At 34.1% G+C, this 14,701-nt stretch overlaps 3 protein-coding genes across 7 annotated transcripts; 2 read left to right on the forward strand and 1 right to left on the reverse strand.

Moving 5' to 3' along the window:
* Positions 1 to 6,337: 6,337 nt before the first annotated feature.
* On the forward strand, positions 6,338 to 7,513 carry LOC102620682 (uncharacterized). The gene is made up of 2 exons (XM_006469485.4): positions 6,338 to 6,502; positions 6,598 to 7,513. The coding sequence occupies exons 1-2, from the start codon at positions 6,488 to 6,490 to the stop codon at positions 7,156 to 7,158; spliced, it is 576 nt and encodes a 191-aa protein (XP_006469548.2). The 5' UTR covers positions 6,338 to 6,487; the 3' UTR covers positions 7,159 to 7,513.
* Positions 7,514 to 10,169: 2,656 nt separating this feature from the next.
* On the forward strand, positions 10,170 to 11,375 carry LOC102620229 (uncharacterized). Of its 2 annotated transcripts, XM_006469484.4 has the most exons (4): positions 10,179 to 10,413; positions 10,518 to 10,599; positions 10,824 to 10,982; positions 11,128 to 11,375. In XM_006469484.4, the coding sequence occupies exons 1-4, from the start codon at positions 10,222 to 10,224 to the stop codon at positions 11,196 to 11,198; spliced, it is 504 nt and encodes a 167-aa protein (XP_006469547.1). In that variant the 5' UTR covers positions 10,179 to 10,221; the 3' UTR covers positions 11,199 to 11,375. The 2 variants fall into 2 exon arrangements, with proteins under 2 accessions (XP_006469546.1, XP_006469547.1); XM_006469483.4 differs by having other exon boundaries at positions 10,170 to 10,413; positions 10,824 to 11,375.
* A 656-nt stretch (positions 11,376 to 12,031) lies between these two features.
* On the reverse strand, positions 12,032 to 14,701 carry LOC102619767 (F-box protein At3g07870-like). Of its 4 annotated transcripts, none has more exons than XM_015527512.3 (2): positions 13,101 to 14,700; positions 12,032 to 12,540 (listed from the first exon to the last, which is right to left on the reverse strand). In XM_015527512.3, exon 1 carries the CDS (start codon positions 14,345 to 14,347, stop codon positions 13,115 to 13,117), a length of 1,233 nt encoding a protein of 410 aa, XP_015382998.1. In that variant the 5' UTR covers positions 14,348 to 14,700; the 3' UTR covers positions 12,032 to 12,540; positions 13,101 to 13,114. The 4 variants fall into 4 exon arrangements, with proteins under 4 accessions (XP_015382998.1, XP_015382996.1, XP_015382997.1 ...); XM_015527510.3 differs by having other exon boundaries at positions 13,074 to 14,699; XM_015527511.3 differs by lacking the exon at positions 12,032 to 12,540 and adding an exon at positions 12,550 to 12,762 and having other exon boundaries at positions 13,101 to 14,701.

The following is a 14,701-nucleotide window of genomic DNA, read 5'->3' on the forward strand; positions in this document are numbered from 1 at the left end:
TTGAAAGGTGTAACCACTTGACCATCACGAGCAACCAAAACATGGTTGCTCCTTTTTATTCTTTTTTTTTTGAAATATATTTTTATTAATTATATCTCTTCAATAATGCATTTCAAAAGGTTTTAGTAATTCTTCTTTGTTCTTGGATCTAGTTCCAACTCCTCTTTATTCTTAAAATATATCTACAATATAAAATTAAAATAAAATTAACATATCACAAAATTACAATTTAATTTAACATAAAAATATATTTGGAGAGTCTTGAGATAATTTAAGAATAATGAGCACATTAATTAACACTTTAAATAAAAAACTAATAAAATTATTCTTATTACATGTACACTTTTAAGTGTTAATTAGTGAAAATATTAGCATTCCACTAAACAGCTCGTAAAAACCCTTCTCTCAACTAATCCTAATAAAGTATTAAAACATATTATACAATGTTTATAACACCCCACTTATTTATTTTTTAAAAAATTTCATATCTATCGTTAAAACCCCAATAATTACGTCATGGTGATGAAATTGTTACTGCTCATTCTCTTTGTAGCCAAGCCATTTTTATAAAAAAAAATTTCAACCCAGCATAAACTAAAAGTCTTAGTATTTAGATTTTATTAGTATGTGGATGTTCGGTTTTCCCTATTTCTGTGATTTGAAAATCTCTCAAGTCCTATTAATTTCTTCCGTGCGTTAAATAGACTTTGATTTAAGTTTTGAAGACATACAAAGGTGTAAAGAGTTTTCATTATAAGTGAGTTTTTATTAATTATAATTGTCTTTTTAAGTAATATCAGTTACAGGTAAAAGTATAAATATATAGCAAGAGTTTGAATAGATTTTATCAGTACTTCAACTCATAATAATAAATGAGAAATAATATAACTATAAATTCTTATACAAACTTTTTTTTGTACAAATTGATATGACATGGTTAAGTTGGTTCACATGATTTATTTTTATTATTTTGTATTTTATTCAACTAACGAGTTAATATCAAATCAGTTTGTATAAAATAAGTTTGTACAAGAGTTTGTGACTATATCATCACTCATAATAAATTCAAGCATTAGAATCCATGATAAAATGGGCTAGATATTTGAAAAATTTACAAAAATAGCCAAAAAAATTTAGGGTCTTTTAGAATTAGTCAATTTAACTTTTTCTACCTTATATAGCCAATTTCAACATTTTTGGACAACAATACCCTTGTCATTCCAAAACCTAAAAAACTTAACATTTCTTCTCTCTCAAATCCACCAGCACAGTCTTAACTTTTCTGGCAATAATTGATGATAGTTGGATGGGCGTTTGACGGCAGTTTCATCTCCGACATCACCTGTCTGTATTTCCAACACTTAGACGGCAGTTGGATGGGCGATTGACAGCAGCTTCATCTCCTAAATCAAGTTTTTTTTTTTGTTTCACTAAGATTAGACCATCATTTGAATGTAATTGAGTGTATACTTTATGATAGATGAGTATTATGGTTAATTTACTATGAATTTTGAAAAGAATTAAACGAGATTATGATTTGAGAAAAATGGCATATGAGATGTTTGTTGAAGTGCCTATTAGACTTCATTATCTTATTTGTGATAGATTGTGTTGTGGGTTTATTGTGGCTTGCTATGAATTCGTGTTCAACAAAGCAGAGCAAGTGATTTTAGTGCAATGAGTGTTGCTTTGATTTAGTGTGACGGAAGCCTAGAGCACAGGCGACCTGCACCCTTCTCATGAAATCACAACAAGTATGTTAATGTAATTTTAAGTGACAAGCACTTGTTTTCAGGGCGATAACGCCCACCACTCAAAATCAAAGCAAGCGTATTGCTATGATTTTGAGCAACATGCACTATCTCCCAAGCCATAGGTGCCTATTGCACAAAATCACAACAAACATATTAATGTAATTTTGACTGACAGACACCTGTCTCCCAGGCGACAAGCACTTGTTGCTCAAAATCAAAGTAAGCATGTTGCTATGCTTTGCCAAGCACGGATTCGCCCACGACATAATCTATCAAAAATGAGATAACAAAGTTTAATAGGCATCTCAACAAACACCTCATATGCCATTTTTCTCAAACTATAATCTCATTAAATATTTTTCAAAATTCATAAAAAATTAACCTAATACTCATCTATCATGAAATATACACTTAATTACATTCAAATACAGTATAATCTTAATGAAACGAAAAAAAAACTTGCTTTTGGAGATGAAGCTTGCATCAACCTCCCATCCAGCTGTCGTCTAAGTGTCGGAAATACAACCACATAATGTCAGAGAAAAAGCTTCTGTCAAACGCCCATCAACTGTCGTTGATTGTTGTTGGAAAAGTCACGATCGTGCTACTGGATTTAGGAGTGACGAGAATGTTCTTTTTTTTTTTTTTTTTTTTGTGGAGTGACAATGGTATTTGTTGTCCAAAAATGTTGAAATTGGCTACATAGGGTAGAAAAAGTTTAATTGGCTAATTCTAAAAGACCCTAAAATTTTTGGGCTAATTTTGTAAATTTCCCTAGATATTTTGCTTCAAAACATACTCTGTTGTCTGTAACAAGCGAGGTATGAGTAAGAGCAATAATATTCAACACCACATATTACCTTAAAAGACCCTACTTTCTTTTATACCCCATTAATTTTCAAAATTATCCTCTTATCTCACCAGACCCTTTTTTTTTTTTTTTTGATTCATCATCTACTTCCAAATTTTCTTATGTTCTGTCATAACTATCATTTTTGTTTTTTAAATAATTGTATCAACACACTTAGATGCAAGTCTATCATCCATTATTTCATTTTTTGAAAAAAAAAATGATCATCTATTTTGTAAGTGTCTATTAGAGAATCTTTTAGACACATAAATTTCTAAAATTCAATATTTTAGAATGAAAAAGAAATAAAAAATAAAAAAGCTAACATTGTGTTATACTACTCATCAAATCACTATAGAATGAATGGAATATTTTGCTTCAAAAAATTAAAAAACATTTGACTGCTATGACATGCAAGTAAAAATATAGAAGAGAAGAGCTGCTGGGTTATTGAGTTTGATTGAAAAAGAAATAGAGCACAATTTCTTTCTGTCCTTTAGGATAATTTTTAATATTAGACGGGGTCACATGAGATGAAATGCGGGGCCGAATAATAACACTCCATGAGTAAATGAGCACGTATGCACGACCTCGTTTCTTTATCGGGCTTGTAATAATTTGGGCTAAACCCAGCTTTCCATAGCCACAAAATCCCATGAAGCTCAAAACAAATAAGGGTGGTTATGTTACAAGATGCCTGTTTGCTCATAAGAGTCGCTTGAAATTTAAATCCACACGAGGAGCTCTCCAAGCTACCCAAATATCATCAATAATCATTCAAATCATTGAAAAAATATGGAAAGTGCCAAGAGAGATCAGACGATAAGCCATTGACGTTACCACGAATCGTATAATCCCTCCACTCTGTCAAAACAGCAATCATGATGCGTCAAGTGAGCCCCCTTCCTCCTTTTTACATCCAATTAGCCAATCAAATCCAAAACTCAATTACGTGGTCGGTGATCTACTTGCCCACGTGACACTGCTTTAATGGTAAAAATTAATTATGGGTCCTACAATTGTAGGCCCCTCCACCGCCCGCCCTATTGTCTTTTGGCCTTTTCGGGATCTGCCTAAACATAGAAGCCAGGTTCGTGGCCTTTTTATTTTACCTCTGCCTCGTGTCCCAAAAATCAAAGATGAATTGAGAATTTGAATTTGAGTAGAACGACACGTCGGACGTCATCCGATATCTTAGACGCCGCAAATACCACAAACCTCGAGGCATTATCGAGTGTTTGCTACCGTACGAAGTCTTCAGTTTAGAGTTGTGCTTTACAGCCCTAGGGATTCATGATTGTTCAAAAGCGCAGTAACGTGACGGGTTGCATATTTGTTGGCAATGAATACTAATATATTTTTCTGTCTAATTTATGGTAACTTCAAGCTAAAAAAATCTGATTTTTTTTTTTAAGGAAAGATTCAACGCTAATATTGAAGAATTTTTCAATAATAACAACAACAACAACAATGTCTATAAAATTTTGATAACAAAGTGCGCACACGAAGGTCTAACATTTCTTGTTTTTACTGCAAAAAAACCAAACAAGCCAATTTATTATTTCATATTTGTTGAATTGGACATAATAAAAATATTTAAGATAAATTAGACAGGTTTAAATTATAATGATAGTTGGAATTGTATGTTGGAAAACAAGTCTTGTGTGTGAAGTCATGTTTCTCTCTCTCTCTCTCTCTCTCTCTTTCTTGGCCTAAAAAGATATATGCACAAACCTATTAATTTAAACTCCGCGTGTGTGTATGTATATATAATAATTATTAGGTATGAATGTTCGTATTTTTTTTAATGCGAACACATTATTAAATCATGTTGTTTAAAAGAAATTAATTTTTGAATAAACTATAAAATCATACGGTTTTAGAGAGTTAAAAATTAAGATTGCATTTGTTTTTTTATCTGAAATTTGAATAGGTCTGAATTTTACTGAAGTCTGAATAGGTATGAATGAAAATACCTGAATGATATGTTTGTTTTCTCTTTTTTTACGTCTGAAGAGAAAGATTTAAAAACTAGTAGTTTGACATAAATATCCTTTTATTGGTGCATATATTTGTTTTTCACAATTTATAATTTCCATATGTTGATTAGTTTAGTAGTATTAAATAAAAAATACTATCATTGTTGATCTTAATTTAATTTTGTAATAAAAGATGTAATTATAACATCAAATGTTATTATAAAGTCAACATTGTTGATTTTATTTTTGATTAATCACAATTGACATAATTTGATTTGTTCAATATTTCAGTTTAGTTAATGTTATCGTGTGAATAAAAATTTAAAGTAATTAAAAAAATCAAGAATAATACAAAAATATTAGGCTTATAGATAATATGGGAAATATATAATTGTTAAGGGTATTTTTGAGATTTGAAATTAAAATTTTCCATTTAGACTTCAGACTTCAGATAAAAGTATATTTTTTCTATTCAGATAAAATTATCTGATAATAAGTGATAAATTAAAAAAACAAACAACTTAAAATAAATAAATGTATAAAAAAAATTAAATTCAAACTTCAGACTAAAAAACAAACAACACCTAACTCTCTTAAATCCTACGATTTAAAAATATATCTACATAAAAAAAATAATAAAGACGCATGTTGCCTGCACTAGAAAATGACTAATATATATTTACAATTATTTATTTCATCAATTTTGTGTACGTGCATATACCCTTAAATAATTAACATGCCTAATGATTCATTGCATTTGCCTACACAGTAACATCAACGTTCGATGTCGATGATGATGAAACAGAGTGGGTCCTGAGTCAGCATGGTCAACATCTGTTCCCTTGGTGTACCCACTGGGTCCACATTCTTTCATACCTGATTCGCTGGAACAGGGGGCGAAGAAGTCATGGAGCATGCTTGCCACGTCAGAATTTTATTCGTTTCTTCCACGTAAATTAATCCTATTGGTCCCGTGGGGACCCACCGGCTGACGCCGCCCCATGCTCTTTACGGTTGAGGCCCGTTTGCTGATTTGGTTGGCTGATGTGGATAGCCTATTTTTCTTTTGGTCCCGCTTCCGAAATAAGAGTGTAACCAAAATGTGATAAATCAAATTATAAATTGATGGGTTGATAAGTTTTGGAAATTATTTAAAACGTCTGCTTTTCAATATGAAATTGCCATGGCTTCATTACGATATTACCTAGTTTAAATCCACATTTTCAATTGTGCAACTGTTATTTTTAGAGAATAGTTACCAGTATATTAATCAATGTAAATTCTTGAAAAAAGAACATTCCAAATTAGTTTAATATATATATTGCATACAGCACTGCTGGTCCGTGGCTTCATGTGACTGTCAGAAATATCATTCACAGTGAGATTAAATTATTGAGGGTTTGCCACAGTTAAAAGTAATAGATATTCGATCAAGAACGTGAGGTGAATGATTGTCAAGGACGCCTAAACAGCCGACTGTACAGAGCACACACTACAAAGGAAGATGATAGCTCAGCGGAAAATTTGCGACCATTGTTTGGCAATTGGCATTCCCCAATCAAACTCGAAAGGGTACAAACTATTATGTATTAAAAATAGCAAAACCCCATCTCAGAAACTTTCTTCTCGCATAATTACCAAACATGCTCGCTCATGCCCTTGGAAGTCAGTGTGGTGAGGTGTCAAATCCCAAGATTCTTCAATCAAGGACCCCACTCAGCCACCCCCCTCCTCCTTTTCTCTCATCAACTTGAGGCTCCTTTTCACTAGTCACTACTATATAAAGCAGCCTCATCACTCACACTCTGATCATCTCAAACACTCAAGCGCATTGTCAATTTCTTTGCTTTCTTATATTTATATACTTGTTTTCTTTGTAGTTTTCTAGCTGTTGAAATTGCAATATGGCCACAGTTGAGGTGAAACTCAACTTCTAGTAATCAAGTTCTTATGCATGCATATTGGCGTTATGGTAATAATAGGCGAATTAATTAATTTGATTGTTCGTATGCAGGTTGTGTCAGCAAAGACTGCTCTTTCCGAGGAGATCAAAGCTGAGGAGCCAGTCAAGGCTGAAGAAACTAAAACAGCTGAGGAGCCAGTCAAGGCTGAAGAAACTAAAACAGCTGATGAACCAGTCAAGACTGAAGAAACTAAAACAGAGGAGGTAGTTGCTTCAGCTTCTGCAGCACCTGTGGCACCAGAACCCGTTGCTGAAGAGCCACCAGCAGCAAAGGAAGCAGAAGCTGTTGCTGTAACTGAAGAAGCAGCGGTGGTTACTCCAGAAGCTGAAGCCCCAGCTGAAGTTGAGACAAAGGAGGTGGTAGCCGAAGATCAGCCAGCAGCAGCGGAGAAGACTACCGCAGAGAAAACTGAAGAAGTGGAAACTACTCCAACGGAGACACCAGAGCCAGCTGCTGAGAAAGAGGCCAAGGAAGAAGAGAAGAAGCCAGAGGCAGAAGTTGAAGCTGCAAAGGAGGAAGTGAAAGATGAAGAGAAACCTGCAGTTGAGAAGCCAGCTGAAGCTGAGAAGAAAGCTGACACTGATGAAGCCCCAGCTGAGAAGACTGAGTAATAATATTGTAAGAACTAATGATGGCCAATTTGCACGTCCAAGTTAATTTAGTTCAGTGGTTTCAAATATTTTAGTATTCGGTAACAATAAGGGATTTTGTTTGAGTCTTGGTATCTGCAAACGACCCCACTTTTGGATCTACCATTAATTGCAACTCCACATAGCTGATCATCATGACATCCATGATCAGTGAATTGATTCAAAGAAAAAGCATGGTCTGAGCTTAATGGTGAAATTTCGGTACGTGCTATGAGGAATTGGGTTGTTGGTGCCAAGTGGTGGGTTCTTGAAATTTGTGTATTATGTACTGTTTGCTTGTATGTTATAAATAGAAGCTCAAGTATGTTGTTGGCTACTTGGCTTGGTGAATCAGTAATAATAATATATATCAGTTGTTTTGCTTAATAATAAAATTATATATATGTAGTGTGTCATAACATATATTTTGTTCCAAAATGGTGTTATATGATCGTGATGATCGATGCCAATTAACAAAATATGGCTGTATAACCAAGGGTTGGTCTTTCAAGCTAATATTGGAAAATAGTTTAGTATTAATTAATTAGTTTGTCTTTTTTATCCGAGCAAAAAAACAATAAGGATGATGGGTCGTACTTATTGATCGATATTTGTGAAGAACATAAGCACTAATGGAAACACTTTTTTATATATATTTTCTATAATGTTTTTGCCCCTTCTGTTTTAAGAATTTCATTCTGTTAGTCTTTAAGCTATGATGAATGCAGTGAGACTGTTAGTGCGTTTGGACCAGCTGCGGTACCACCGCGCAGCTGCTCTCCGTACCATATTCTTAGGGAATATTTTCTAAAATATAGGGTGGAAACTCGCTGCGCTGCTATAGCGCAGTTGTCCCAAACACTCTCCTATGCCATCGAGAGTGCAAGTTGCAGTGACTCCAATATATATACACACACACACACTTATAGGTTAATAAATTAACACAAGAAATCCAATTTAACTCCACCAATCTGGTGATTCAACTCCAACAATCTCATTCTTATCTAATAGTTTACGTATATGATTAACTATGTATAATCAAAAACCAAGATGCCTGAAAAATGAACTCAAATAAGCGGTATCTTAAGAGATGATGAGGGTTAATATTGTAAAAGTTAAATGTCGTTTTATACAGCTGGATTTAAAGGATCAGGATTCTCTCCTGATCTAATCTTCTTTTGACTTTTTTATATATTTTGTGCAACTTGTATATTAGTGCTACTACTACTGTACTAGTGTATGATTAAAATTTAATTATTTTTATTTTTTCATTTATGAACCTTTGGTCAATTCATAAAATTTGCTCAGAAAAAAATCATATTAAGAGAGAGTTTTAGTTCGAATTTAAATTACATCACCCGATGTTGGTGAAATTGCACTTTTGATCTGAGTGAGAATGATGGTACAGTCTAATTTTTTTTTAATGCCTCGAATATTTTAACAAATATTATTTGAACAAAATAAAAAAATGGTGGAAAGGACAAGGACCTTATATATATATATATATAATCGATTTCTTTATACATTACACATGTTATTCACTTTATAATGGCCAGAGATTGAATCTCTCATCAGTTTTGTGCTTCACATGATACGAGAAATAGTGCTGAATTAAATTTCATAAAAAGCAATTTAAATTACTTGGTTAACTTTTAAAAAATTTTAATGGTTACACACAGTTCGATTGAACCAAGACGGCCTATTAGGCACATAAAACTTGATATTTATCATTATACATTCGCTGGTTTTAAAAAGGACGATAGCCGGAAAGCAGAGACGGTCTCTGCTTAGGTGCTTTTGGTTATTTACTTCTTGTGCCTGTGGAGGGTGAGAGTGAAGACGTTAACAGGGAGGGAAAGAGGCCTAGATACTACAATGCTGAGAAAATGTGGGGGATTTGCTATATATGTCATCGAATTTCATTATTGATTATTGATCCAATACACCATATTTTATATCAAAATACAAAGAGTGTAAATCAAAGCTTTAAATGCCACTACAATAGAATTCAAATCAAAGAGTATTACAAAGAATGTATATCAAAGTTTTAAATGCTACTGCAATAAGATTCAATCACGACTATTTTTAGAGATAGCGAAGGTCAAATTTATTTTTTTAAAATAAAATAAATTTTATATTACAATGGTATACTTTGATTAAATTACTATTAAATACATGAGATTTATTAATATTTATAATCTAAATAAAATTAGTCTCTCATTCAAATTGAAACTTTAGAATTTAAAGGCTAGTTCTTTTTGATAAATAGTTCTTTGGAATCTACCAAAATTAAAAAACTAAAGTATCAATTGATTTTTTTCCTGCAAAGGCCAAGTTTGTCAACAGTAGAAAATAGTTTATGGTTGGCAAGGAAGATGGAGAAAAAGGAGTCGGTTCTAGTTAATGTGGAAGAACATTACAAGCAAGTTTAAATTGAAAATTAGAGATTTATAATAAATTAAAGAATAATTTAGGAAACATCTGAGTAAAATGTGAAAATACTATTTTCGTATTGAATGTAAGGATTAAATAGATTTAATAAGTAATTTGATGAGTTCAAATAGTTTCACTCTTGAATTAATTTACATTTAGTATCCTCCAATATCTTAACATTATTGGCATAAAAAAATACGAACAACTTATTAGTGAAGGTAAAATAAAATAAAATAAAAATTGGCAAAGGAGGGTCGGAATACAAATATTTTTTTTATGTTTTCATCGATTTATTTCATACATTACACATGTTAGAGATATTTTACGATGGGCACATTGTGAGCGATTGAACTTCTCATTTTGTGCTTCATGAAAGAAATATTCATGACATGAGTAGTAAGTTAAATAAATTTCATAAAAAGAAATTTAAATTATTTGGGTTAATTTATAACAAATTTTAATGGGTTACACAGTTTAGTATGAGTGGACCAAGAGGGGCTATAAGGCCCATTCAAACGAATACTCGCTGCGCTGATCATAATTTTATCGCTACAGTATCCTTTCCGGTATTTAACTACTTTTTAACGGTTCTGTTTTGAACGAAAAGCACAAATGGCTTCTGTATTTGCAAATTCGGCAGCAGCAACAAGAGGCAGAGATGAAGTGTACGTGGCAGCAGTGCCATTAAGAGCCACAAAAGGACCTGCCCAGTTGCTTATGTCTTCAGCCTACACCCTCAATGTATGGGATTTGCAGCACTTCATGGTCGTCATCAAACCCTTTTCTCCTCCTACCCACTCCCAGGTCACTTCAATTTAATTATTTTATATATATTTTTTAAATTGATCGTTTTGTTAAATTAAGTAATTAACCATTTATTAATCACTGTAAATGTTAGCTTTTTGCAGGTCTTTGTTTGTGATTTTCAACCGAAAGATCCTGAAAATATTTATACGGCCCTTGAAGTTCTATCTGGTAGATCAGTACCCGGTAAGAACACAGAAGTTCCAACATATTAACCCTCAATTATGAATCATCTTTAGCTATCTTATGTAGAATGTCTTTTCGTGTGTGACTTTAAAGGAACGGAAACCGTATTGTTTGTCTGGGATTGGCTTTTTGAATTGGGCATCCGATGTTTCATTGATTGATATTATGGGTTATTTTCTCTTAATCGTTACACGTTAGGCACCTAAACCTTGGAACTTCTTTAGGTTCCGTGCTGGTGAGGAAATTGACAAAACTGCCAAGAAATAAATGTTGGTTCGTTGGATCTTCCAAATTGGACGCGGTTGATGTTGCAATCAACTTCAATAAGAGCTGGGAAACTCATTTGAGGATCGGCCAACATGATTGTCGGGACTACACTAATGGTAATAGGCTCTCTATGTTCCTTCAAATACACTCAACTTACACGTACATACATTCGCACATCCATCCACACACCGTTTTTAAACATTTGCAATAAATTTGAGAGTCGCTTGGGAGTGAATAATTCATCTATATTTTGTTCGGAAGGATTGGTTGAGCGTCTCACCGGAAGAAAGCTTGTGTTAGAGCACCTAAGAAGTGTTGCTGGCCAGAGTTAAAGCCATCTATTCAATGTTCTCATTGTGACCATAAGTATCTCTTTTGTTATTTTTATTAGCAAATATATGAATGAGCAACATTCTTTACATAAATCAGTAAAAGAATACTTTGTATCCGTATGTTGTACAAGCAATTTGACCTTACACGTCCAAGCTACCTGGCTTGTTAATTTTCAACGTATTGTTGTGTTCTTTAACGAGCATTATGCTCTATTTCCGTGCTCCAGAAAATCATATATCTTCATTCATACCATGTAACTTTGTTCTTTCACAATGAACAATTGAATCCTTAAAAGAGTAGGCGGTTTGTGTGATTTAATCACCCCCAAATAATAAGTATACGCAGAGCAAGAGCTCTTGAAGTCTACTCACAAAAAAACTATGGAGAAATTTGTATGAGCGTTGAAATAAAAGAAAATAGTGATGCCTGCTTGATCTGTGTTCTGGCTTAAGTGTTTTGCTTTCTTTGTGACAAGCCTTGTAAACCGAAACAGTACTTTAAGTCAAAACTCAAAAGTCTTGCTTTGATTCTTCACTCTTTGTTTACACACACACACGCAACCATACCATCCCATAAGCGAGATGCAAGGTATTGCACACAAGATTTTAGTCTTTAGACTTTGGAAAAAAGCATGGTAGGTTAAACATTCATGCTTGCAGAGAGATAAAGGGGGACTGGGATAAGTCATGATGAGATGCTGAATGAAAGATGTTCGATTGTTTCTTTTTTATCAGTCGATTTAATAAAGATGAAAGTTCTGCAACGTGTGAAGCTCTCTAGTTGAGAACTTTACTAGGGTTAGATTAGCAACAGGAAAATGGGGATAAAAGAGTGGGAAAGCATCTGTTCTTGACGAGCCGTTATTTCTTGAAGTAAGAAACATAGTGGCAGTAGGCAATCATCGTATACAGTGCAAGCTCAATATTAAAATGACGGTTTTTTTGTTCAGTTTGCAACTCTTTCAAGAGAACAAGATTAAATAAATCGGCCTCTAGGCATAGAGTCTCTTTTGGTGGCTGACTTTTAAGAAAACTTCCACAATCGTTTGGTGGGAAAGCATGATGAGCGGCTCTTTTGGACTTTGCCTTCAGTTTTATTTATGGAGCCGGCTAAGTTACGTTAAACGTAACTTACGCCAGGCACAGCAACAGTGACAAGTCCCATCACTAGCACTGTTGCTGTATCTGGCGTAAGTTACGTTTAACGTAACTTAGCCAAAGCCTTTATATAATATTAGTCCTTGCGGTGGCAGTTTTGCAGCCCAAGAGAGACCTCTAGAACTGGGGGCGGATAATCTTAGGTCCCTGTAGCTTCAGGATGAAAAGGTATCAGCAGTGGCACCTAGAAGCAAGTAATAGAAATAGAATTAGAAATTGTAGTACATGACTTCATAATTTCAGCTAGACATAGGCAATGAATCATTGGCGACTGGTAGAGATCTTCAAAAAACAATACTGATCAAGAAATCCATCAATCGAGTTAGTGACCAACTCATTTCATCTTCAAAAAGCAATTTATGAGGACACAGTGAGTCGTTTAGAAACTAGTTCAGAGTGCAGTAACCTGAAGAAGTCCATAATAGAATTAGGATGTGATCTCATGCCAAGGTATACTTTTGAAATGAAGATTACAAATTGCTTCACTAGGACAGTAAGTTTATACAGAAATTTTACACAGAAGTAAGGCATTATTTCATTTCCACTAATCTTTAATTTGTCTCTTTACATAGCCAGATACTTCAAAAAAAATTTGCAAACACTAACAGCATGTGTGTAACATTAACAATAAGGCTTCATAGCAAGTCATAACTTGTTATAAGACAATACAAAAGAAATTTTGTAACATAATTTTATTTCAGTAGGGTATAAACTCACAGGAAGAGAAGCAGCGCTTGTGAATACCTTTCTTCTGCAGTTTACAAATCATGTGGTGTATCAATCCAATTGAAACTTCCCTGATGTACAATCGTTTGAAACCAATTTGGTGTCCCCTTAAATACAAACTCGTTAAATGTTCTGCACTTCGGATCATAAGAAACCAGAACTCTGCTCTTGTACTCCAACAAGATCTCACCTTTCTCCAGAATGCATACAACTCGAACAACTCTTCCATTCAAAGAATTCTTCCAGATCTTCAAAGGTCTGTCCAGACTTTGTTTTAGTCCCTTAGGGATATAGGCTCCAATGTTTAATTCCTTAGCCCAAGATTCCTTCACATTATAATCTTTCATAACCCAAATCTCCAGTTTCCCATAATTGCCATAAACTGCTACAGAAAGACAACCACTTAGAACTGTCAGATGATAGTTACACCTATTCAGACCACCACAATCAGGTTTAGGGACCTCGCGGAATTGCTCATCTGCTATGTCAAACGACACGATTCCACGAACAGGACTATATCTCCGAGGTCTCGTCACCCAATGAAGCCTCCCCTTCACCAATGCCTCCGATGGCCTCCGGACAAACTGGTATGCTAATTTCCCCTTACTCCTCCAGGCAGGGCTTCCTACAGTATAGACTTGAACATCTGATCTGGGATAAATGACCCTACGGGTACGTTGGAAACTACTATTACTACAAGATTTCCTATAATAAACTATCTTAATCACCTTGTACTCTTTACTAACAGGATGGAATCCAAATCCAAATACAACTTCTTGATCAGGATACTGCATAGATTTGGGCAGCTCAATATAATCTCTAGTAAAAGGATTATATATGCAGATTGCATCATTAAATAATGAATCAGACAGGCAAAGCAAACCGTTACATGAACCTACAGCATCAAACTCGGGCATCTTAGCTTGGAAAGGCATGTTAAATTTCCTTACCTTGTCTTGGTTATCTGAAAAATCAATAAAGCAGAGCTGGTTTCTGATGGGAAAGTCACAGTGAAGGATGAGGCACGGATTCTTTTCAGCTTTGCTTGTACTTGTAGTATTATGCAGATTAGCAAGAAGAGGGTCTTGCGCCAAGGCTCTCCAAGCTCTGCACACAAACTTGAACTGTACCAAAGATGTGATCGGGAGCCTCAGCAATATATGGAGCACGATCTCTCGAGGTAGAGTTTCCATCCCGGTTGCTTGTTGATGATCATCTTCAAGCTTGCTTCTTTTGTTCACCTTTTGCTTAACATCCAACTCCATGGCTTGGGCCTGGTAGCTTTGGTAGCTCGTTAAATGAATAAATTGAGTTAAAAGCAAAGGGGTTAGGTGATGAAAAATTAAAAGGGGTTGAAGATAAACATGTAGACTTTGATGAGATCAAAATAAAATTATAATAATAATAAATAAAAAAAGAGGAGAGAGACGAAAAGAACAAGAAGAATCCACCTTTGAATAATTCTCTTGAAAATAAGAAAAAAAAAAAGATGTTTAGTTTTGGTTTCTTTCTTGATGGACCTAACAATCAGCACCGTTCATAATGTGAGTGCATAAACCGCAAAATTTTTATGAAATGAATCCAATTCCATGTTAAATGGATGGCTGTCCCTACTGATA

Source organism: Citrus sinensis, chromosome 2 (assembly GCF_022201045.2).
Source record: "Citrus sinensis cultivar Valencia sweet orange chromosome 2, DVS_A1.0, whole genome shotgun sequence".
NCBI lineage: Eukaryota > Viridiplantae > Streptophyta > Magnoliopsida > Sapindales > Rutaceae > Citrus > Citrus sinensis.